Genomic DNA, 26,198 nt, shown 5'->3' on the forward strand with positions numbered 1-26,198 from the left:
TGTATTTTCAAAAGAATTGGCTACTTAACTGCAGCCTGATATTTGTAGCTTATACTTTCTCTTCTAAAGTCTCAACAACAGAAAGGGTGGAAGGTGCCTTAAGTCTGGAAGCTGGACATATACCTTCCTCCTCCCATTTCTAAAATGTGTACATACCTTCCTTCTACTTCCTCTTTCTACCTTCTAGTCTCTTCCTTTTCCTATGAATGGGGTAGAAGGTGGGGATTGGAAGGAAAAGCACTTGTGTGAATTGCAATGGCTGCATGGGATGAGATTACAGTGGCTCCCGGGCTTCGTCACTCAGCAGGTACATGATGCAAGGGGACTTTCTAACCCAGTTGAAGCACATATGTTCCCTTCTGCTAATCTAAGTATAATACGGTCTTCAGAGTAGGACTGTAGTGAGGACTAGAATAAAGTCACATAGTGGGTACTCCCAACTAGTCTAGTTTTAATAAAAATAACTATTATTACTAGCTTGGATTATAAAAAAGTACCCTGAATTAGGAAAAGTTAAGGATTGTGTCTTTTCAGGTCGAACTTCTATCATTATACAAGAAGGGCGTTGGTGAGTCCCAGTGTCACACAGGCTGTCATCAGGATTCAGGGGGAAAGTACAATACAGAAGTTAATAGGCTTTAAAACACTCGCATCTCCACTCCTCAATCTTCTCTTCCTCTTGCTCCTCTTCCCCACTTCACACATATTCACCCCCATGTGGCTCTTTGGCTAACTTAAATTCAGTCCCCTTTGAGACCTGTACTATTTCATTCTCTGAAGTTATTTGTCTCATCACTACCTAAATTAGAATTCTCTTTTCCTGAATTGTATTGCATAGCAATATACCATCTAGGTAAGAAATAATTAAGATAAAGAGTAAAGAGAATCTTCTTTCTCTGTTCTGTAAGGGAAATGCATATTTCAAAAGTAGAACTTGATAATTTGTTAAATTGCTAATTGATATATAAGTTTTAGAAGGGGCTATGTCAGACTTTTAAAAAAATCTCTTCTGGATTCGTTATTCTCTTCCCCTGTTTCTATTGATTTATGTTTCTATTATTAAAAAATATCTTCCAGCCTATAATTATATCAGCAATTTTTGTCTGCTTTTCACTATTTTCAAAGCTTTCTTTTTAGTTCAAATGTCATGTTTCATAGAGTTTGATCATTTTTAGTATGGTCAGTGATTTTTCTTCTGTTTTTATGATTTATTATAAAAACTCACCATGGTGGTCTAAGTGTTCATTTTGCCTTGAATACATTCCTTGTTACTTGAATTCCAAAGATTGACTTTTTAAGCTCAGAGCTCACAGTTTACATTTATGAGGTATGATATTAGGTGCAGTTCTTTTCACATGGCTAGAAATTTTTAGATGATCTGTGACCTTTGAAAATTCAGGGAGTAAAAGCAGTAAAGAGTGAAAAAGGTTCAAAGCTCAGAATTTCAGACTTTAAAATATTTGTAACATCAAGTTTCTTTTTTTTCACCCAAACCATACATTAGTAAGTTAGACAAAATTATATCTTCATAAAATAATATTTCTTTTTCAACAGGTGATCCAGTGATATGGACAGGATACTATGGCTTAGTGTACAACCTGGTAAAAATGTTATGGGAACTTCGAGGAGATGAGGGGCAGGATGGATTCAGAGACATAATATGGCAAACATTACAGAAAACGAGGAATCATGAGAAAGATGGGCGAATCCTTAATGCAGTAAATATAGCTCAGGTAAGATACAATACTGGGCAATAGACTGGTACATCTGTCATCAGGAAGCGTCTGTCCTTTCTCTCTAAGGAAAAAAGGAATGTCCGTATTCGGTATTAGTGACTTACAGTTGAGAGCATGATTTTTAAAACTTAAACTGACCTATGTGTGAATAAAGATCAGAAAGTTGGCACTCTTCTGATGAAGCAGCTTGAAGAGAGTTGTTTCTGGGGAAGAGTATCTGATCTGCTTTGGGTGTGTGCTTTGTATGCTCTCCCTGTATTCCATTTGCCCAGCCTAGCCTCAGTCTATGCCTAATTTTCCAGCTTTCTTATTAGTATTGAAGTAATTCACTTTCAAAATCTGAATAATAAATTATTTAGTTATTTTATTTATAAATTTTTCTTTCTAGCATTAGACAAAATAAATTGCAAATCTGGTCTTGCTAACACTAAAGTGTTTCTTTAAAGTTAAAAATGTATTTATAAGTTCAAGGTTTCCTAGTTCTATGTGAATTATATATATATATATGTAATATTTATAAATTCTTTTTCTTACATTCAAAGAAAATCATTATGAAAATAGCTATCCATTCTTCATAAAATGCAAATGTGATTTTCCAGTGATGTTTTATCCATATGGTATCCTATGATATTTCAAAATTCCATCAAACAGTTTTTTGTTTCTCTATATATTATTTTCAGCCAGGTTAATTTGTTTGTTATCCTAAAGTACACTTCTTTTCCTGTCACTGAAAGTTCTGGTTCTTTCTAGCTTTCACAAAAATGTGATTATTTTTATACTCTTAATGTCCTGTTTTCCTATATTAATCATTAGTGTAAATTAATGTTAACAGATAAGAAAAACAATGAATTCACTCTGCCAAACTGATTGTCAAAGCCAGACAATTGGATGGGCCACTACTGCAATGTAGAATATCTATACTCTAGATTCAAAGTGGAAAACAAAAGCTTAAATTCTTTGCTTTGCAATCATGTCTAATTTGGAAAAATAATCTTTCTGGAGGACTATCTAAAAACATATAGTCCATCCCTTTCTCAAGATTTCTATTTTTTTTTCATAGAAAAGAGAGCTGCCTACTCAAATGTGTTACTTTGGATTTCATGGACTTGCTTTTATGCAACTGTGCTTAAGCTTTGTCCTTGATTTTGAATAGAAGAACAATAAAGGAAAAGGAAAACAGATAATTATTGTATCTATTATAGTGATGACCACTATATCACCCAGTATCTCCTTTGTTGAGACGTAGGGAATAAATCCTCCTTAGTCTCATGTGCTCTCTGAAACTAACTATTGATTTTGTATAAGCTGCTTATAGAGCTTAAAAAAATTTGAGTCAAATTTAGGACAACTTCTAACAAAAACAGAGGACAATGTGTATCCATTTCACCTGGTCTTATTATTTTTTCTTTTTGTTTTGTCTGTTTCCATGATTTTTCAATTACTGATATTGTTTTGGCTTTGTACCTATTTTATATGCCACTTCATATCTCAAATGGATTATACTGTAACCAAATAAATAAGCTAACTTAAATTTGTCATTTTTTATAATTAGAATTCTATCTGTATGCCTGTTTTCAGGGCTAATCATTTGGTATACAGTAGTCTTCTTTCTTAAGAATTTTAGTAAATATCTATGGATAATTACATTTGAAATTCATAAGCCAGTTAATCAGACATAGCAAATATGTTTTAGATGCTAGCACCAAGTAAAAACCTTTTTTCTCAAGCAGTCTATACCAAGAATAAAAGAAAAACAAAAACATAGCTGCTAGATGTACTAATTAGTTTTCAGTGCTTAGGGAAAAGATTTCTAAGAGATGCTTTCATTCATTTTAAATAGTTCATGTGTAGAGAAGACAAGTTGTCCTCAGAGAAAAAAATCTAAATTAGAAATTCCTAAAACCAGTTATATTAATTTAGGCATAGTATCTACATAATATAAGGCATATGTTTAATTTTCATTAGATAGATGAAGTAAAAGATATAGTGCACTTCTAGACTCATATTATATAAAAGTTAGCTAGATAGACACTTAGATTATTAAACAATAAAATATATGATTTATGGATACAAGTGATAATTATCCAGTGACTTTGAAATTCACTGTTTGAATTCCCTTACTTAATGCTAAGATACTGCAAGTATATAGAGCAGGAAATTTATAAAAATTTTCACCAAAATCAGTAAAAACTATGAGATAAATATGTATATATCAAGAACTTAATAAGTCTATTTTGACATATTGAATTCTATGGAAGTTGCAAGGAAGTAAAAAAAAAAAATGACCTCTACACAATAAACTTTTTTGTCTCATCCAGAAGGTACATTCTCCAGAAATATAAAGGAACAATGTAAATGGAATATTACCTATGTGGCTAGGCCCATTAAAGTTCATGACACACAATGAAAGTTTAGATAAATGTTTGGTCTCCAACTTTTTTTTGTTATATTAATGGGAATAAATTGTTGTCATCTTTAAGTAGTACTTGAACTTGAAACTTAAATGATGAGTTACATTAAATGATTCAAGGGAGCAGGGTCAAAGAAAGCATCTTCTAGATAAAGAAATGTCATGAGCTGAGCAGAAATAAGAACACTGTGAAAGAGAAAACCATTGGTTGATTTGCTTAGTTTGGGAAAGGTTTCGAATTGGCAGTAGTATTAAATTTGAAAGGCATGTTCAGGTTAACAAGGTAAGGTCTCAAAGACTTAGGGATGGTTTCATATAAATAGAGATGCTAAGTAAAGGAATTAGTTTGGGGAGAAAAGTGTTTGTTCTTACTGAATTTCAATGGTTTGGTAATTTATTGGATAAAACCAATGTGTACAATTTCCTTTATCTTTTTAACATAATGAATTACTGCTTTGGAACTTGTGGCACATTGTTGAAATAATTGTCCCCAACTTATTCAAGACACCCTATATCCAAATCCTTGCTCTCAAATTCTTGGCTTGTCCATGTGACTTGCTCTGGACAATAAGACAATACCAATGTTATACAAGCAGAAATGTGTAGTATGTTTACATATTGAGGCCTTTCCTTTCTTGCTCTCTTGGAACCCTGTAACTGTCATGTGTATGAGCCCAAGTTACCCAGTTAGAATGGAGACATGACATGACACAGGGACCAGACTTCCTAGCTGGTCCACTGCCCTGTCCCAGGACTAGCCAGTTCCTAACTGACCCAGATGACTGTAGACACGTGAATGCCTAGCTTAGAGTATCAGTACCAGTCTGCTGTGTCTAGCTCAAATTCTGACCTGTGGAACTGTCGACTAAGTAAATGATTGTTTAAAGCCTCTAAGTTTTGGGGTAATTTTTTACATTGTAAAAGTTTTCTGACCGAGAGCTACATAAATGATACTTTGGTCTGCTACATTATTTGATATAAATGTTTTCTCTTTCATATTATCATTTTTAAGACGGCACTAGTAATAGCTAAGATTTTTTTTGAGCATTTTGTGGGTGCATAAAAGTCATATGATATGTATTATTATGGTCTTGATTTTACAGATGAGGAAATTAAAACTTTAAGGGCAATTAAACTTTTTGAAAGGTGAAGTAACTTGCCCATGGATACTGTGGCAACTTGTATTATTTGCTTTTCTTTACTGAACCATCAATCAAATGATTAACAACACTTATAACTATTTAAATGCTGCTGTATTTGCTTTGATAATATTTGCAACATGTTAATGGGTGCAATCATTACATAAATTGTTTTCATGTGATGTTTTTTATAATGTAATGTTTTCTTTCAAAGTTATGTTGGTCTTACAGAGTGAATTGATACGTGATTATCTCTTCTCTGGAAGAATTGTGTAGTACTGTTATGATTTCATCCTTAAAAATTTTTTAGAATTTGCAAGTGGAGCCATTTAACCATCAATACTTATAGAAAGATTTTTAATTGTGGAGTCGTTTCTCACAGTTATATACCTTCCTAGACTTTAGTCTCCCTTGTATCAGCTTTGGCATTTTTTTTTTCCTAGGAATTTGTCCATTTTATTGGCATTGAAAAGCTATTTTATAACATTGCTCACAATATCTTTCTATGATATTTTAATGTCTTTAGAATCTGATATAATGCTTTCTCATTCCTGACTCTTCCTATTTTTGCTTTTGTTCTCTTTTTAATCTATCATGCCAAGGGTTTACCAACTTCTTTGTCTTTTAAGAAGCAATTTTTGATTCTCTTGATATGATACGCTATATTATGCTTCCTTTACTTCTTTCATATCTGATATTAGATTCATATTTCCTTCTGCTAATTTCCTTGCATTAATGTGTTGTTCTTTTTCTAAAATTATTGAATTGTAGTCTTTTTCATTAACTTATAGCATTTTTTTCTAATATATTATTTTAACATTATTAATTTCCTTGTATGCATAATTTTAGGTGTATCTTGAAAGTTGCCATAATAATATTTTATCATTCAGTGGAAAGAGTTTCTAATTTCTACCATAGGTTCATGACACACAATGAAAGTTTAGATAAATTTTTGAACCATAGGTTCTTTTGAACCATAGGTTATTCGAGTTTATGGCTTAATGTCCACATATATGGTGATTTTGTTGTTTATGATTTTGATTTCTTGTTGAATTTTACTGTGCTGAATGACAGTACTCTCATCATTATGAAATGTTCTTCGTTATAAAAAAATCTACCTTTCTGTTACGAATATAACCACAGTACCTTTCTCTTATTAGGGTTCTTTTGATTAGTGTTTGCATGGTATATGTACTTCCATCTTTTTTTCAAGTTCTCTGAATCCTTATGTGTATATTTCTTTGAGGAAACAGTAATTTTCTTGAATCTGAAGATTATTTTCCTTAAATCTGAACCTTTATTATATTTATATTTGACATCATTACAATATATTTGTATTTATTTCTACATATTGTTATTTATTATTCTATTTGTACCCCCTTTCCTTTTTAAAAAGTTTTATTTTGTGCCTTTTTTGAGGAAGTTTTTATAACATTCCATCCCCCTCCCTTTATTTGTTTGGTGGTTACACATTCTTTATCTGTTACCCAAGATGCTACAAAATAATTCCTTGAGTTACTGACATCTAATATAGAGAGATTTTATATTTTCCTGGACCATGAAAGTATCTTACAATATTTTAACTTCATTTATTTCTCTTTATGTGCATAATCTTCCTGTTGAGCATTTTCACTTGTGTGCATGTGTGTGTATGTTCACAGATACCAATACATTATTATTTTATATGCTCAATATTCTCTAGATTTACTCACTTTTATCATATTTCTTTCATTATTCTTCCTTCTTGAATCTCTAACCTTCTATATAGGATTATTTTTTTCTGCTCAAAGAAAACACTTGTATTTTCATAATGAGCATCTTCCGATGGCTAATTCTTTTTACTTATTTGAAAAGGGTTTTATTCCATTTGATTTTGAAGGATAGTTTTATTGGCTAAGCATGATATGTTGGTATAGATATGACATAAACTTAAATATCTAGTCAACTTCTGTTACTCTCCTCCTAGCCAGTGTTTTTCTTTGCATCATTTTTACAACTTTGGTCATGAAGTGTTTTTTTTTTCCAGTTTATTATTAGCTGGTGGATTTTTAATATCAAATTGCATATTAACATATCTGTACTAGGGTTTCAGGCCTAATAATATTTAAACTAACTCCCTTAAATTCTCTACACCTAATTATTCAAAGACCAAAGTGATTAGCATCTGTGTAGTCTTAGTTTTTCTCTCTTATCCCTGTGCTTATGACTCTTCTGTTACTCCCATGTGATCTGGCTTCCCTTTATGCCGCAGCTGAGACTCCTTCCCTTTCATGCTTAAATTCTAAGGAAAGTGATACTCATATATTTATTTCAAATTTTAAAAGCTGCCTTCTTAAAGGAGTTAATAATAGAGATAATATAATGATATACATAATATATATAATTTATTACATAATAAATATATAATATAAATATAATAATAACTGTAGAATAAGTTAAACAACTAAACATCACATATATGACTAAAACAAAGCAAAATGATTTCAAAAGAATGAGCAGTTTGGGTGTATAGGCGCAATGTGTTAGTACAATTATTTTGGATTAATTAAAAATGTACTTTCTCATCTGGAATAGTCTGAATACTTTCTATATAACTTACCTTTCCAGATGTCTTTAATTTTATAGTAAAATATGAGCATGATCAAAATCAGGGTTTCCTTTGTATTATTTTGGCACTATCATGACAAATTACTTTTTTACAGTATTACTTGTTTCCAGTAGTAAAACTATAAAAGTTATTTATTCAAAATCATCCTTAGTTTCCTTAATATCTTACTAATTCCCAAATTCCTTTAAATGACATGTACTATTGGCCTGTGATACCTCCTTGGGGCAAAAAGTTCTATGGTATAAAATAGCTAGGAACTTTCTTTTACAAGTGGTAAAAATTCTGTTGGTCTTTAGTTGCTGCGTCAAAGCTCACTGTGAATAGACAGTATCTAAAAAATACCTGCAAGTGAAGGCTTATGCCACAGATACTTTAATCCAAAATAAAATATTCCACTCTTATTTCAGTTAGTGCAAATGACTTATGTTTATAGCACAACCTTTGTTTAGTCTTTCCTTCCTAACACCTTGCTCCTAGAAACTTTCTCATGTAAGGTAATCATCCGTTTACTTACACAGAGTGAAACGTGGCCTTAATAATAAAGTACTGTACATTCATTAATGGGAAGGATTTATTTCATAAGGATTGAATAGACTTGAATATTTATGGAATTAAGTAGAAATTTTCTTTCTCTACTTTTAAAGTAAATATGCAATTCATATGATAAACTTGATTTTAATGAATTAAATTTTGTATTTAATTCCTCAATATATCTACATCACCGGTAAATCCTTAACTATGTTATGTCCTCTCATGTCTTGTATTTTTTTGACCATAAAAACATTCTATCAGCCATAATTCTTATTACATCTGTTCATAAAATTTGATGCTTAATGGAGGTTAGAGGAAAGGTGAGAGATTTAATAGCATATTTGAAATGAAACACAATTCTAAACAGATTCCTAAACACGAGCCCTTCATCTGACAAATTCAATATAAACCCAACTGTTGCCTGAGTATTTGGGAAGGAAATCAAAAACTGTCATATACTCACAGTGGCATAATAAACAAATGTTAATTGATGTGTTTTGTTTGAAATGCTTCCAGGGAGACTTGCAATGAGCAAGGATCTTCTGTATAGGCAATTCAGCAGCATATGTTGGCACATTTAGGAAAAGTCATCATGTATAAATGCTTTCTGCCATCTGGTATGTGACCTAAAATATCAAAAAGAAATATGTACAGCTAAAATGAATATGTGACTTTATTCAGAGTACCTTTGACTCTCAGGTAAAGCACTTTGTGGTTAACATTTCATGTGAGATCTTTAAAATAAAATTTGTTTTTATTCTTAATGATATTTTCCATACTCTTAATATACTCTATAAAGCAGCAAAATAGAACAAACAATGCCATTAGTCTCTATTCTTTCTGTACCCATCTCTCTCCTCCTCCACATACGGCTCTTTTTTTTACATAAATGGAAACTCTGAGCGTGGAAAAGGAGATATCTCTTTGGAAGAGTACAGTTCCTTTAAACACTTACCAATAGGATTCCCATGTAACAGATACATTGTTTTAAGAAAACAAAAATATTTATAGAGCTTTTACCATATGCTAAGTATTGTGCTAAGTATTTTACATATATTAACTTATTTAAGCCCCTTAATTCTTGCTACCGTTGTCACCCATACCGATGGGGGATCTGAGTCTAAATAGGATTAAACTAAATGGCTGGGGATGGATGCACCTATGAGTGATCTTAACCCAAAGACTGACTGCCATTCCCACTCTGTTAAGCTTACTCCAAAATTAAATACAAACAAGGAATTAACATTTATTGAAGAACTTTTGTGTGCCAGACTCTGTGCTAGAAAATATATTCAGTCTTTGTGTTTAACCTTCACAATAACCCTGTAAAGGGGAGTATTATCATCTTATTTTAGAAATAAAGAAACATGATCAGAGAGCTAAGTAACTTGTGCAAGATCACATAACTAGTAAATGGGGAAAATGGATATTCCCATCTCAGTACTTTTCTTAATCTTCTGCATCAGTACTTAAATACTTTTAATCAGTACTTTTAATACATATAGAAGTAGGGCCTGAAATTCTGTACTTATAACTTGTTTCTGGGTAAGGACAATAATGGTGGTCTAAGGACCACAATTTTAGTAGCAAGGGGTTTCTCTTACTGTCATCCTTTGTGAGATTTTTTTAACTCCTGTAGGAAATAATCTTTTGAGACTACAACTTATATTTAAATTTTGAAGTTAAAGTAAAAGTTTATTTTTTCCACGAACAGGTTAAATATTCCCAGTTCTAAGAATACTTAAGCACAGGTGGAGACAAAGAAAGAGTCAGCGAAGGGCAGAGACAGAGTTTTCAGCAAACTCTGCTGGAATGGCTTAGCATCCTTCTCTTTCTTTTATTTTCTTTCATGCAGGGTACTGTGAGTTAGCTTAAATTGTGGTGTGTTTGCAACATTTCCCTTTTTATTAATGGAAAATTTAGAGCTCTGGAAAGGCTTTTATTATATTGCTACTGCATCTTAATTCCTCTTGGACATATTTATCCATGTACTTGCTAACCTACATGAATGCTGGTTTTTACCATCGTTATGCCCAATACAAAGATGAAAGGGGTGGATATCTGCCCCTGCCTGTGGCTAGAATATGTGAGAAGTATTATTCAGGAATGCCACGTTTCCAATTTTAACACTATATCAGTAAAATTAACATGGATATTCAAAAATTACCATTCATTTCTTAATAAAAAATGTCAAGTTTCACAATACAATAAGGAAAATCCTGACTTTTAAAGCCTACATGGGCATTGCTAAAAAACTAAGGGCACATGATAAAAACATTAATGTATAAATAATGTTTAAAGATGGGGTTTGAGGTAATGTTCATTGGCAGACTAAATTATAGTAAATTTGTGAATTTGTAATCTACTGTAAGGAATGGTCATTAATATATTGTGTAAGTCAACTGCCAAGAAGGATAGGTTTATTTTGTACGCAGTTGGCATTTAAGTCTCTGAATTGTAACATTAGAATGATGGCTTTCAAAGAAGGAAGACTCTCAAAAGAGATGACTATAGAAATATAATCATGATCCTGTTTCATAAGTTTGCTAATGTAAAAATATAACAAAATTGTATTCAGCATGCAGAGGTTGTTATCAAATTGTTCTCTGGGTTGGTGGTGGGGGCTGCTGTGAAGGCCATAACATGGGTGCCCTGTCTTCCCCAATTCCTGAGAAGGGCTGGAACCTGTTGCACTTAACCACTGTCCAACACGCTATCTGCTATGATATGCGGTTCCCTGAACTCTCTCTGGCATTGGCTCAGGCTGGAGCAGAAATACTTACCTACCCTTCAGCCTTTGATCCGTTGCAGGCCCAGTCCACTGGGAGGTGTTGCTGCGGGCCCGTGCAATTGAAACCCAGTGCTATGTAGTGTAGGTGGCACAGTGTGGACACCACCATGAGAACAGAGCAAGTTATGGCCACAGTATGGTGGTGGATCCCTGGGGAACAGTGGGGGCCAGCCGCTCTGAAGGACCAGGCCTCTGCCTCGCCCAGGTCAACCTCAATTATCTTCGACAATTGCGCCAACACCTGCCTGTGTTCCAGCGCCGCAGGCCTGACCTCTACGGCAGTCTAGGTCACCCACTACCTTAAGACTTCTGGCTTCTGTTGAGTTGAGACCCCCACTGTGAGCTGGTGTTGCTGTGACTTGGAGGCAGGACCCAGGCACAGCTCCCCTCAATTGGAGAACCTTGACTCTCTTGATGCAACACAGGCTCAGCTTCTTGGGAAAACAGAAACTTCCCCCTGAGCTCAGATTTCAGTTTCAGAAAGGTGGATTTTTATATAGTCATTGTTTATTCATGAAAACTGAAGTTATGCTGAGGGCTGAGCAGCACTGGCATTAAAAAAATATAATGGTAAATCTCAAAAAAAAAAAAGTTAACCCTCACAAGACTCAGAGTGGTAGTTATTATCTCCATATCACAGATGAAAAACAAGATGGAACTAAACACAACACAAAAAACGTAGGCCTTGGGAGGTTAACTAAAATTCCCAAGTTTGCATTCTTAACTGGTAAGTGGAAAAGCCAGAACTGATTTAGATCTTTCTCACTGCAAAACCATACTATTTCCTGGTGCTCTTGCAGGAAAGCAAACAAAACCTTTTATAAATGAGGCAAATATGCATTTGACCTATATTTGAGACCACATTTCCATAACTGAATGCATTGGACATCAGTGGGGGAGGGAGATTCACCTGGGCTTTAATCAGGAAACCATCATGAAATATATGAGAATGCCTTTATTTTGCTTCTTAAGAGAGCTGGCATCTGGAAGAATGCAAGAAGTAGCCGAATGAGACATAATGAAAAGAGCATCAAGATTCTATGATGCTGGGTAATACCACCTCTGGAAACAATGTGTTGTACCAGAAATCATATTATGAAAAGACATTTGTGTTGGCCCATTCATTTATTCTCATGGTCATGTCATTCACCAGTCTTTTACTTAGTGGATGAGCTCATAATAATACATTTGTGCAATTTTATACATTATTGAGTTTGAAGTAACTTTTCTCATGAAAAGTGAAGCCAGGGAAGGTAAGCAGAATAAAGAGTATAGGTACTGACCACCTTGCCTGCACCTGCCTGGAGCCAGCAGTTCTCCAGGCACCCAACATCCAGTATGAGATGTGCAGGGCACCTGCAGAGGCTACTGTGCACTGGATGCTTCTGGCCAGCCTCAGACTGGCACTGATCCTGCCCACGCAGATTTATTTAAATAGAACAACTGTTGTAACACGTTCAAGTAACTCCTCCCAGAATACCTCAGCTGCCTCACCTCCAGCTAATGCCATCACCAAGGCAAGTGGCGGAGCTCTACCGTCAATAGGCTCTGCATCTCATTCTCCTTTCTACACCCTACTGTTAAGAGACTCAGGCCAAGAATACTCTACACAGTAGCTACCCCCCCCCACCCACCCACCCCATCTGTGGTTTTGCTTTTTGCAGTTTCAGTTATCCTCCTACAGCCATGGTCTTGGAGGCAGGTGATTCTCCTGACAAATCATCAGGATGTCAGTAGTAGCCTGGTGCCATGTCCACAGTGCCTGTGGCATCTGCCTCAGTTACTCTCACCATGTAGACATTTTATCATTTCATACCATCACAGGAAGCAGGGTGAGAACAGCACAGTAAGGTGTTTTGAGAGAAAGACCACATTTACACAACTTTTACTACAGCATATCATTATAATTGTTTCATTTTATTATTATTATTGTTCCTTTCTTATTGTGCCTGATTTATAAATTAAACTTTATTATAGGTACATATGTATAAGAAAAAACATAGTATTTGTAAGATTTGGTACTCTCTGTGGTTTCAGGTATCCACTGGGCGTCTTGCAACATAGCCCCCACATTCCCCATGGATGGGGGGACTGTACTTCATTTGCTAACCTGAATCAAATGTTGTCTGGACAGCCAATGTGTCTAGACAAAGAAAAAAGAGGCCTTCTTTGAATCTGCTAATTCTGTACCTTATTTTTATTGACACAGAAAATGTTGAGGATCCCAAATTTGATCGGTTTGAAGAGCTTGTGAAGGGTTTTACTAGATGATGAAAGCCAGTATTAAATCTACTGGGGTCTCATGTACAAGAATGAAGAGAGGCAGCACCCAAAATTAGTTAAGAGATGATATCCTTAAATGTGTCTTAAGAAGTTTGGAAAACATAAAACTCTATCTTGAAAATAAGAGTGGATTTTATCTTATCTAGGGATAAAGGATGGGATGTGGAACAGAGATTGTTTTCATTTGGCTTGTTAAATCTGTAAGGCCATAAGACAGGTAATACAAAAAGCTTCCATGATTCTCTTCATATGTACCTTAGAAGGAGCTTCCAGGTATTACTGTAATTCCTTCATGTATCATTTCAGCAGTACTAATTTAATGCCAATGTACTGTAGATGAAGTTTTATACTGTTAAGCTGTCACTGTTCTCTCGGGAACTGACATTGGACTGGACATTGTGTTTGACTTTTTATATAGTAATTGACATCCAGGGCAATGATGGATTGGGATCTACCTCAAATCCAAGCAAAATGAGCACATTTTGCTTATATATTAATCACCTACTCCTATCAAAAAGAGTGCCCAATTCATTTAGCTAAATTGATTCTGAGAGTAGAAGTACATTGACTTGAACTAATTTCAAACTGCTATTTATTTATGCTGAATATACTTTTTACAAAAAATTGGCCTGTTTTGAAGGTAAAATGGACAAATTTTGAAATTAAAAAGACAAATATGTGTAGGGGTCAAATCTGTAAATCAAATATTTAAGAAGCTTACTTATATTAAATTCAGAAAAATATTTATAACTCTCTGTAAATACTTAAAAATTTTTTTAATCAAAAATAGCTACATTTGGAACACTTTTTCTTGTAGATCAATATGTTTGGATAGTTACAGTCTGTTCTTAAGCCTAAAGTGGGCTTGATTCTGGAAAGTAAGTCACTTCACAACTGCCTAGATATACAGAAATCTTGTTAAAAATAGATACTCCCTAAAGGTTTTTGTTCTCATGGTCATACTTTGATGCTCAGATATTCCAATATCTAATTTGGCCACAGTAGCCTTGATCATCATTTCCAACCCCCATCTTTAGAAACCTACACCATCACATCCATATACAACAGATCTCAAGCCATTGGTTGTGTGAACATTCCTTGTGTTTCATACCTGAATGCTGTACATTTATTTCGATTGTATATTGGTTTATGTACTTATGCTTTGATTTATGGTAATTTCCCATGTTAAGGATTTGATTTTCATTGAACACCAACTATAAATAAAAAGAAATAGGTACAAAGACCCATATGGGTACTGTGATTACCATTTTACAGATGAACATAGACTTCGAGACATTAAATAATGTCCTTAAAGTCACAACAGCTGCTAAGTGTCCTTGACAAAATTTAATTTACTCTTTCAAAATGAATGTTCTTTCCATGATTTTGACCTAGTTAATAAGCAAGACATGCAACTGGAAATAGTATAAACATGATTGCATATTGATTCCAACATCCAGAGATAATTGAAATCAAAGATATTTTGAGAAGAGATATTTCAGTGAAGACTAGTCATGAAATTCTTTCTCTGGAATAGTAAAAGTAAGGCCCTCTTTTAAAATTTTCAACATTACTCTTTGTTTTTCAGTCTTTATCATGGGATTGTTCCCACTTTTTCCCATGATAATTTTACCTAGATAATGCAAGAATCAGTCTTTAAACGGTATTTTCATTGAACCACACCTTATCTTGGAATCTGAAAAGAGATTAAGTTAGGTGTTCATATGCAGAAAATCATTTTCCATTCCTTAATTTTCTACCATAGGATTAATAGGCATATAAAATGAATCCTGAGTGACTGGTAATGAGCTGCGTCAAGATGAATAATATTGAATAAAAAATGTAAAAACTTGAATGAAAGGAGGCAGCATTCAATTTATTTACTATAGTTCCTGATGTGAACATATTGTGAACATTAAAAAAAGTATAAGACATGAGATTTTGAAACTTACATCTTCATTTATTATTACCGATTCCAGCCAAGGAAAATTTGCCTCTAGCCATTTCAAAAGAATATGTAATTAAAAATCAGTCATAGACATTATTGTACACAAATGGGAAAATTCAGAAAAATAGCTCTTTCCTGAACAAAGATTGCTTTGCTATGTGGAATTTTTGTGTTAGGTCTGTTTTCTTTCTGCTGTTAGAACATATTCAATTTAATCTTAATCTAAATCCTAGACCATCTTCACTGTAAGCTAAATACAAAGCCCTTTTTGTTTATCACTAAACACAAACTTTGTTCAAAGGCATTTCTTTTGACTTTAAGAAAAGTTTAGATTATGGCCAGAAAATGAAATTCTGATTTGATAAAACATGTACATTACTTTACCTGATGGCTTAATTTATCAATAAATATTATAAATACAATGGAATTCTTGCATGGGATGTGTACAAATTTGAAATGGAATTATTACATTTTTGAAATTTCAAGACTGATTTCTTTCATGCTTAATTGTTATTTTATTGAATATCATTCAATTTTTATAATCTTTCAGAAAACTGAATTTTTCTTAATAGTTAGGTTATTTTTATTTAACAAGAGGAATGCAACAATAGTAAAAATATTAACATACATCTATCTTTTATTTAATAATACATCATGTTTCCTCTCATTTAATTGTTGCAACTGGTTCCTTTTTCTTTTCTTTCTATAGGCTGAGTTAAATGACCCAACGGATCCTTTTGCTAATTATAATACAGAAGTTTCATCAAATGTAGGGGATGAAATTTTCTCTAAATATATAGGATGGAGAATTGCCAATACGCTTTCCAAACTATTCTTCCCCTCCACTGATGCCTGTGTTCTTCCTTTGAAAAAACCACTGATAAAACGAGATCAAATGAAGTATCTGAGTAAAAAGGACTCCATGAAGAAGAGAGTTCTACATTTCACTGTCAGGTAAAGTGAAGCGCTATTCAAAATAGTCCTGTTATAAAAATGTATTACATTTCAAACTCATATAAATTATATATAATCATGTGTTTTATCACATAACTCAGTTTGTCTTTTTCGATTCAAATCGTGACTCCATCACCTCTTAGATATTCTATCATGAGCAAATATTCCCTTCTTAGAAACTTTCTTTGTGCTTAAAATGGGTATTATTATATAATATAAATCATTGTTTTGCTAAGGTGAAAGCCTCACTCCCATTACTGACCTTCATTTGCCTAGTTTATACGCATTTCTTCCTATCACTAATTTCTGTGCATCCTTCCAGGTTCTATAAGATGTAAATATAAGAAATCATATTTAGAAATTTCTCTCCATTTTTACATGAAAGCTAGCATATTAAATATGCTATTTGGCATCTTGCATTTTTTTATGTAACTTCATTTCTTAGATAACTTCCCATGCCAGTACACAGAGAATTTTCTCATTATTATTATTTTTCTAACCAGCTGTAATGTTTTGCTCAGTATGGATGTACGACTATTTAACTGGTTTCCTACTGGTGGTCATTTGGGTTGTTTTAGATTGTCTGCTACCATAGACTACCACAAATGGCTTGGTCAGAGGGCATAGGCTGCTGTTATTTTGGTAAATATTTCCAAATTGCCTTTCAGAGGACTTGTGTACGTTTATATCCTCAGCAGCAATGAGAGGGCCTACTTGTCTCCAGCCTCCCACGAGAGGTGTTGACAAACTTTTGGGTTTTGACAATCTGAAAAGTAAAGTAAGGTTTCTACACATAGTTTTTCTTTTTCTTTTCCTTTTTCTTAAGGTGAGTGGCTTGAACACCTTTCATATGTTAAGAGCCTTTTGTTTTTCCTTTCTTTATATGGAAATTAACTCTATTTCTTTTTGCCCATTTTTCCATTGGGTTTTTATCCTTTTCACCTGGATTTGCAAGAACTATTTACTTATTAATCAGTGTGTGCCTTCATCTTTGATAAGAGATACAAAATTTTCCCACTGTTTCTTTATTTACCTTTAAATTTTGCTTATAGTATTTTTTTCGGCATATAGTCACTTTTCTATGTAATATAATTTATCAATTTTCTATGATGGCTTATGGATATTTTTATTTAGGAAAGTTCTTTTCATTTAAAGATTAAAACATTTTTACATTGTTTTCTAGTGTTTTTAAGGTTTCATTTTTGAACATTTTAACCATTAGTCTACTTAAAAAATTTTTTTTTCTGGTGTGTGGTGTGAGGTGTTGATCCAGATTGTTGTCCCAACAATATTTATTGATCCATCTACATTTTTCCTGATTTTAAATGTCGTCTTTGCTAACACTAAATTCCCACTTTTCTTTCTTCTGTGTTCTAAAATAATTTCAGTCCCCCCCCAAAAATAAAAAATATAAAAGTTTCAGTAATTTGGAATTATCTACTCTTTGAATCTTCGATAGATTTCCCTCTTAAATCATCAGTACTTTATGCCTCTTCTAAGGTAGCTCTCTGTCAATTTTTTCTATTTTATGTGGCTGTTGACGAGGCTGATTGAGCCAGAAACACAGGTACAGCTAAGTTCGGTTCATACTGTTTGAGGTCCCTGCTGTAACATTATGGGGGGCATCAGCCCTGAAAATCACTCTCTTCAAATCTTTCTGTTTCTTCTTGACAATTTTAGCAAAATATGCTTTCTTTGAATATTATTTATTTTATCCCACTTCTCAGAATTTATTTGACCATAATTGAATTAAGTAGTGTCTTGAGAATCCTCTGTTTCTGTGTTTATTACCCACTAATCAGTTCTTATTTTGTATATTTGCATTTTGTCCCTTTTATTCTCCTTCAGTAATTTATGTTGTGTTTTATCCATTTTATATATTATTTTTGCAATGAGCCAGCTTTTGGATTTAACTCGTAGTTTTGTATTTCATTTTCTCAATTCTTGAAGATTAAGTTGTGGGAAATTTTCTTTCTCAGCATTTGTCTAAATTGTTTTTTGAGTTCCAAAATCATGGACTGTTACTGCCCAAAGCAGATTTTATTCAAGTTGTAATAATTTGGTAGAATAAGGCCAGTATGTAGGCTTTCCTTTTGTGTACACAGATAGTCAACAGAAAAATAAACACATGCTTGAGAAGAGTTTTGACATAGTTTTAAGCATTTTTTCAAGACTTCTAGAATCAGTAAGGAAGACATGTAGGTGTGAGTTTAAGGATCGCACAGCCTGGACTCCAGTAGTTTCATGTGCAGAAATAAGTATTATAAAAATATCCTTCAGTGTATTTATAACTACTTGTAGAATTACAGTATGATCAAGGTATAATGAAAGTGCCAGCTTTACATGCCAGGGGTTTTGAGATTCACTTTTAGGAAATCTTCAAATGTACACAGAATGTACAGAGTACCTAAATGTATTCTGTACATTCTCAAGGACCGCAGACATGGAAGAGAATCAATCTGTGGCCACTGAACAAGTGTACTTTGGTTTCTGATCATGGTCGGTCAAAAGAGAAGAGAGTAAGAAAGAAACTAGAAAAATAGGAGAAACTGGATATTGACCAAAGGAGATGAAAGCAGAGGGAAAGGTAAACTAATAGAAGAAGCAGATGAGATGAAAGGGGTCTGCGAGGACACAGAAAGGAAAAACAAGAGAGAGGCAGAGAGCAGGAGAGACACACTGACGATGTCTGAAAGAGCTGAACTGAAAAACAAGTGAGAAGCAGAAAGGAGGAGAGAGACCAAAAGAAAGGGAGGAGGAAGTAAAGGGAGAGATGCACTGGGGATGGAAGGTACCAGTGGAGAGCCAAGCACAGGCTTTGGGGTGGGGAACGAGAAAGTGCAAAATCAGAGAAGGCGGAGACCAAAGAGGCATGGGATGGGGTTAGACCTACCAGCGTCCTGTAGAATTTTTTTTTTTTGGTACCATTAATCTACAGTTACATGAGCAACATTATGTTTACTAGACTCCCCCATCACCAAGTCCCCCCACAAACACCATTACAGTCACTATCCATCAGCATAGTAAGATGCTGTAGAATCACTACTTGTCTCACTGTGTTGCACAGCTCTCCCCGTGGCCCTTCCACTGTGTTATGCATGCTAATCGTAATGCCCCCTTTCTTTCCCCCGCCCTTATCTCTCCCTTCCCACCCATCCTCCCCAGTCCCTTTCCCTTTGGTAACTGGTAGTCCATTCTTGGGTTGTGTGATTCTGCTGCTGTTTTGGTCCTTCAGTTTTTCCTTTGTTCTTATACTCCACATATGAGTGAAATCACTTGGTACTTGTCTTTCTCCGCTTGGCTTATTTCACTGAACATAATACCCTTTAGCTCCATCCATGTTGTTGCAAATGGTAGGATTTGTTTTCTTCTTATGGCTGAATAATATTCCATTGTGTATATGTACCACATCTTCTTTATCCATTCATCTACTGATGGACACTTAGGTTGCTTCCATTTCTTGGCTATTGTAAATAGTGCTGCTATAAACATAGTGGTGCATATGTTTTTTTGAAACTGGGATCCTGCATTCTTAGGGTAAATTCCTAGGAGTGGAATTCCTGGGTCAAATGATATTTCTATTTGTAGTTTTTTTGAGGAACTTCCATACTGCTTTCCACGATGGTTGAACTAATTTACATTCCCACCAGCAGTGTAGGAGGGTTCCCCTTTCTCCACAACCTCACCAACATTTGTTGTTGTTTGTCTTTTGGATGGTGGCGATCCTTACTGGTGTGAGGTGATATCTCATTGTGGTTTTAATTTGCATGGCTCTGATGAATAACGATGTGAAGCATCTTTTCATGTGCCTGTTGGCCATCTGAATTTCTTCTTTGGAGAAGTGTCTGTTCAGCTCCTCTGCCCATTTTTTAATTGGATTATTTGCTTTTTGTTTGTTGAGGTGTGTGAGCTCTTTATATATTTTGGATGTCAACCCTTTATTGGATCTGTCATTTACAAATATATTCTCCTATACTGTAGGATGCCTTTTTGTTCCATTGGTGGTGTCCTTTGCTGTACAGAAGCTTTTTAGCTTGATATAGTCCCACTTGTTCATTTTTGCTTTTGTTTCCCTTGCCCAGGGAGATATGTTCATGAGTAAGTTGCTCATGTTTATGTCCAAGAGATTTTTGCCTATGTTTTTTTCTAAGAGTTTTATGGTTTCATGACTTACATTCAGGTCTTTGATCCATTTCAAATTTACTTTTGTGTATGGGGTTAGACAATGATCCAGTTTTATTCTCTTACATGTAGCTGTCCAGTTTTGCCAACACCATCTGTTGAAGAGGCTGTCATTTCCCCATTGTATGTCCAATGCTCCTTTATCATATATTAATTGGCCATATATGTTTGGGTTAATGTCTGGAGCCTCTATTCTGTTCCACTGGTTTGTGGCTCTGTTCTTGTGCCAGTACCAAATTGTCTTGATTACTGTGGCTTTGTAGTAGAGCTTGAAGTAGGGAGCAAGATCACCCTCTCTTTATTTTTCTTTCTCAGGATTGATTTGTCTATTCAGGGTCTTTGGTGGTTCCATATGAATTTTAGAACTATTTGTTCCAGTTCGTTGAAGAATGCTGTTGGTATTTTGATAGGAATTGCATTGAATCTGTAGATTGCTTTGGGCAGGATGGCCATTTTGACAATATTAATTCTTCCTAGCCAAGAGCATGGGATGGTTTTCCATTTGTTACTGTCCTCTTTAATTTCTCTTAAGAGTGTCTTACAGTTTTCAGGGTATAGGTGTTTCACTTCCTTGGTTAGGTTTATTCCTAGGTATTTTATTCTTTTTGATGCAATTGTGAATGGAGTTGTTTTCCTAATTTCTCTTTCTGTTGGTTCATTGTTAGTGTATAGGAAAGCCACAGATTTCTGTGTGTTAATTTTGTATCCTGCAACTTTGCTGTATTCCGATATCAGTTCTAGTAGTTTTGGGGTGGAGTCTTTAGGGATTTTTATGTACAATATCATGTCTTCTGCAAATAGTGATAGCTTGACTTCTTCTTTACCAATCTGGATTCCCTGTATGTCTTTGTTTTGTCTGATTGCCGTGGCTAGGACCTCCAGTACTATGTTGAGTAACAGTGGGGAGAGTGGGCATCCCTGTCTTGTTCCCTATCTCAGAGGAAAAGCTTTCAGCTTCTCACTGTTCAGTATGATGCTGGCTGTGTTTTATCATATATCGCCTTTGTTATGTTGAGGTACTTGCCCTCTATACCCATGTTGTTGAGAGTTTTTATCATGAATGGATGTTGAATTCTGTTGAATGCTTTTTCAGCATCTATGGAAATGATTGTGTGGTTTTTGTCCTTCTTTTTGTTGATGTGGTGGATGATGTTGATGGATTTTCGAATGTTGTACCATCCTTGCATCCTTGAGATGAATCCCACTTGGTCATGATGTATGATCCTTTTGATGTATTTTTGAATTCAGTTTGCTAATATTTTGTTGTGTATTTTTGCATCTATGTTTATCAGGGATATTGTTCTGTAATTTTCTTTTTGGTGGGGTCTTTGCCTGGTTTTGGTATTAGAGTGATGCTGGCTTCATAGAATGAATCTGGAAATATTCCCTCTTCTTCTATTTTTTGGAAAACTTTAAGGAAAATGGGTATTATGTCTTCTCTTTATGTCTGAGAAAATTCCATTGTAAATCCATCTGCCCCAGGGGTTTTGCTCTTGGGTAGTTTTTTGATTACCACTTCTATTTTGTTGCTGGTAATTGGTCTGTTTAGATTTTGTTTCTTCCTTGGTCAGTCTTGGAAGGTTGTATTTTTCTAGGAAGTTGTCCATTTCTTCTAGGTTTTCCAGTTTGTTAGCATATAGATTCTCATAGTATTCTCTAATGATTCTTTTTATTTCTGTGGGGTATGTCATGATTTTTCCTTTCTCATTTTTGATTCTGTTGATGTGTGTACAGTCTCTTTTTCTCTTAAGTCTGGCTGGGGGTTTATCTATTTTGTTTATTTCCTCAAAGAAACAGCTCTTGGTTTCATTGATTTTTTCTATTTTTTTATTCCTCTCAATTTTATTTATTTCTTCTCTGATCTTTATTATGTCCCTCCGTCTGCTAACTTTGGGCCTCATTTGTTCTTCTTTTTCCAGTTTCAATAATTGTGACTTTAGACTATTCATTTGGGATTTTTCTTTGTTCTTTGAGTAGGCTGATTGCTATATATTTTTCTCTTAGAACTGTTTTCACTGTGTCTCACGGAAGTTGGGGCTTTGTACTGTTGTTATCATTTGTCTCCATATATTGCTTGATCTCTATTTTCATTTGTTCATTGATCCATTGATTATTTAGGAGCATATTGTTAAGCCTCCATGTGTTTGTGAGCCTTTTTGCTTTCTCTGTACAATTCATTTCTAGTTTTATATCTTTGTGGTATGAGAAGTTGCTTGGTAGAATTTCTGTCTTTCTTAATTTTCTGAGGCTCTTTTTGTGACCTAGTATGTGGTCTCTTCTGGAATTGTTCCATGTGCACTTGAGAAGAATGTGTATCCTGCTTCTTTTGGGTGTAGAGTTCTGTAGATGTCTATTAGGTCCATCTGTTCTAGTGTGTTGTTCAGTGCCTCTGTGTCCTTACTTATTTTCTGTCTGGTGGATCTGTCCTTTGGAGTTAGTGGTGTGTTGAAGTCTCCCAAAATGCATTCTATTTCCTCCTTTAATTTTGTTAGTATTTTTTTCACATATGTTGGTGCTCCTGTATTGGGTGCATATGTATTTATAATGGTTATATCCTCTTGTTGTATTGACTCCTTTATCATTATTAATGTCCTTCTTTATCTCTTGTTACTTCTTTGTTTTGAAATCTATTTTGTCTGATACTAGTATTGCAACACCTGCTTTTTTCTCTCTGTTGTTTGAATGAAATATCTTTCTCCAACCCTTGACTTTTAATCTGTGCGTGTCTTTGGGTTTGAGGTGAGTCTCTTGTAAGCAACATAAAGATGGGTCTTGCTTTTTTATCCATTCTGTTACTCTTTGTCTTTTGATTGGTGCATTCAGTCCATTTACATTTAGGGTGATTATTGAAAGATATGTACTTATTGCCATTGCAGGCTAGATTTGTGTTTACCAAGGGTAGTTTCTTTACTATCTAACCATCTAACTTAACTCACTGATTAAGCTATTATAAACACAGTCTGATGATTCTTTATTTATCTCCCTTCTTATTCTTCCTCCTCCATTCTTTATATGTTAGGTCTTTTATTCGGTGCACTTCTGTGTTTCCTTTGACTGCTTTTGTGAATAGTTGAATTTAATTTTTGCCTAGTTAGTATTTGGTTGGTTTGTTCTCTTTGTTGTGATTTTATTTTCTCTGGTGATATCTATTTTGCCTTAGGAATGCTTCCATCTAGAGCAGTCTCTTTAAAATATTCTGTAGAGGTGGTTTGTGGGAGGCAAATTCCCCCAACTTTTGCTTGTCTGGGAATTGTTTAATCCCTCCTTCATATTTTAATGATAATTGTGCTGGATACAGTATTCTTGGTTCAAGGCCCTTCCATTTCATTGCATTAAATATATCATGTCATTCTCTTCTGGCCTGTAATGTTTCTTTTGAGAAGTTTGATGATAGCCTGATGGGTTTTCCTTTGTAGGTGACCTTTTTTCTCTTTCTGGCTGCCCTTAATACTCTGTCCTTGTCCTTGATCTTTGCCATTTTTATTATTATGTGTCTTGGTGTTGTCCTCTTTGGGTCCCTTGTGTTGGGAGTTCTGTGTTCTTCTATGGTCTAAGAGACTATTTCCTCCCCCAGTTTGGGGAATTTTTCTGCAATTATTTCTTCAAAGACACTTTCTATCCCTTTTTCTCTCTCTTCTTCTGGTACCCCTATAATGTGAATATTGTTCTGTTTGGATTGATCACACAGTTCTCTTAATATTCTTTCATTCCTGGAGATCCTTTTATCTCTCTCTGCCTCAGCCTCTCTGTGTTACTGTTCTCTGATTTCTATTGCATTAATGGCCTCTTGCACCTCATCCAGTCTGCTCTTAAGTCCTTCCAGAGATTGTTTTACTTCTGTATTCTCCCTCCTAACTTGATACTTTAGCTCTTGCATATTTCTCTGCAGGTCCATCAGCATGGTTATAACCTTTATTTTGAATTCTTTTTCAGGAAGATTGGTTAAATCTATTTCCCCAGGCTCCCTCTCAGGGGTTGTCTGCGTGATTCTGGACTGGATCAGATTCTTCTGCCTTTTCATGACTATAGAGTTAGTTGTGGGCAGTTGGCATGTGTGTTAGCTGGGAGAACAAAGTCCCTTCCTGCTTGCTAGTTGCCTTGCCTTCCCTGGAGCAGCTTCTGGTTTTGTTTCCTCAGCCACCACGTGCAGGGCAGCCATCTGGGCAGCCCAGAGTCCTGTGGGTAGGGAAGGCACACCAGGTGTGCTCTCCTGCAATAACAGTGACCCTTGGCACCCTGTCCTGGCTTCCTCTGTCTGTGTGCTCCAGCAGGGCCTCTGGGTCTGGGCCAGGCCGCTGCAGAGGAGGCTCTGGGCAGTTGCTGTGGGTGCAGCCACTCTCAGGCTGCTTCCCTGCTATGGCAGGGCCATGCTGGAGTGGGAATGTATGGGAGGCTGTTTTTCACCACAAGTGGCTTCAGAGCTGTACTGCCTCCCAGGGAGCTGGAGCACCTGACTTTCCCCCAGATTCCCAGCTGCTGGGCTGAATGTGCTGGGACTCTTCCTTCCAGCTGTGAGGCCCTTGTCCCTTTAAGACTTTCAAAGAGCACTTGCTTTTCTTTTGTCCCAGGGGTGCCGGTTGCGGTGACCTGCTTGCAGATTTTACTGTTCCGTTTCCCTAATATCCAGTGCAATACACAATGTGTGTCTATGCTCCCAGTGCAGATGACTAGGGCTGGGTATTTAGCAGTCCTGGGCTTCCACTCCCTCCCCACTCTGACTCCTCTCCTCCTGCTGGGGAGCTGAGGTGGGGGGGCGCTCACATCCCACCGGGCCGCTGCTTGTATCTTACCCCCTTCGTGAGGCGCTGAGTTCTCACAGACGTAGATTTAGCCTGGCTGTTGTACTGTATCTTCTGGTCTCTCTTTTAGGAATAGTTGCATTTATTGTATTTTCAAAAATATATATGGTTTTGGGAGGAGATTTCCGCTGCTCTACTCATGCCGCCATCTTGGCTCCTCCTCTCTCGAGTCCTATAGAATTTGAAAGACTCTTACATTTAATTCATAAGGGCTTACAGTTCATCATATAAATGACAATCATTCCTTGCTGATCTTTGAAAAAATGTTATGCCCTTATCCATCTTTCACAGCTCATTCTAGTTTCTAGCAATTAAATTTAGTGTCTCTGCCTGGATACGAGCCTCAGCCACCTAGCAGCCTGAGCCTACCTCTAGCAGCTGCACCACAGTGTAGCACAGTTCCCTGGGGTTGGCTTTCACACTGCACCATTCATGCTGTAGTGCCTGTGAACAGTACCCCCTGGAGTTGTGCATAAGGCCCGCTCTAGTTAGGGGTGAACTAATCTTTGGGTACCATAGAGGTGGGTGGAGTAGGACTCCAGCTCAATGACAAAGGCAAAGCCTAGGTCAGGCCTGGCTGGACAGTCTCTCCTGTTTTTTAGGAGCATGGAGCATATGCCTGCTTTACAAAAAGTTGCTGAAAAGAAATTTAAATCTAAGCTATGCACTTTAAAAATGTCCCAGGCTCACAAAACATTAACTGTGGGAAATTGTGTTTCCATTGCTTGATTCTTCCTGTGTTCAACTGTCCCATAGCTAGCTCCTTTTGTTAGGTCTCCACCTCCTCCCACTTACAGGTTCACAAACTGGAATTAAT

At 35.5% G+C, this 26,198-nt stretch overlaps 1 protein-coding gene across 1 annotated transcript in view; it reads left to right on the forward strand.

Moving 5' to 3' along the window:
* Positions 1-26,198, forward strand: part of TMEM232 (transmembrane protein 232) — a 228,204-nt gene that overhangs the window by 104,022 nt on the left and 97,984 nt on the right. The window contains exons 12-13 of the mRNA XM_073233084.1: positions 1,555-1,733; positions 16,156-16,400. Of these exons, the coding sequence (XP_073089185.1) occupies positions 1,555-1,733; positions 16,156-16,400 (424 nt within the window). The remainder of the gene's footprint in view (positions 1-1,554; positions 1,734-16,155; positions 16,401-26,198) is intronic.

Source organism: Manis javanica, chromosome 1, assembly GCF_040802235.1.
Source record: "Manis javanica isolate MJ-LG chromosome 1, MJ_LKY, whole genome shotgun sequence".
NCBI lineage: Eukaryota > Metazoa > Chordata > Mammalia > Pholidota > Manidae > Manis > Manis javanica.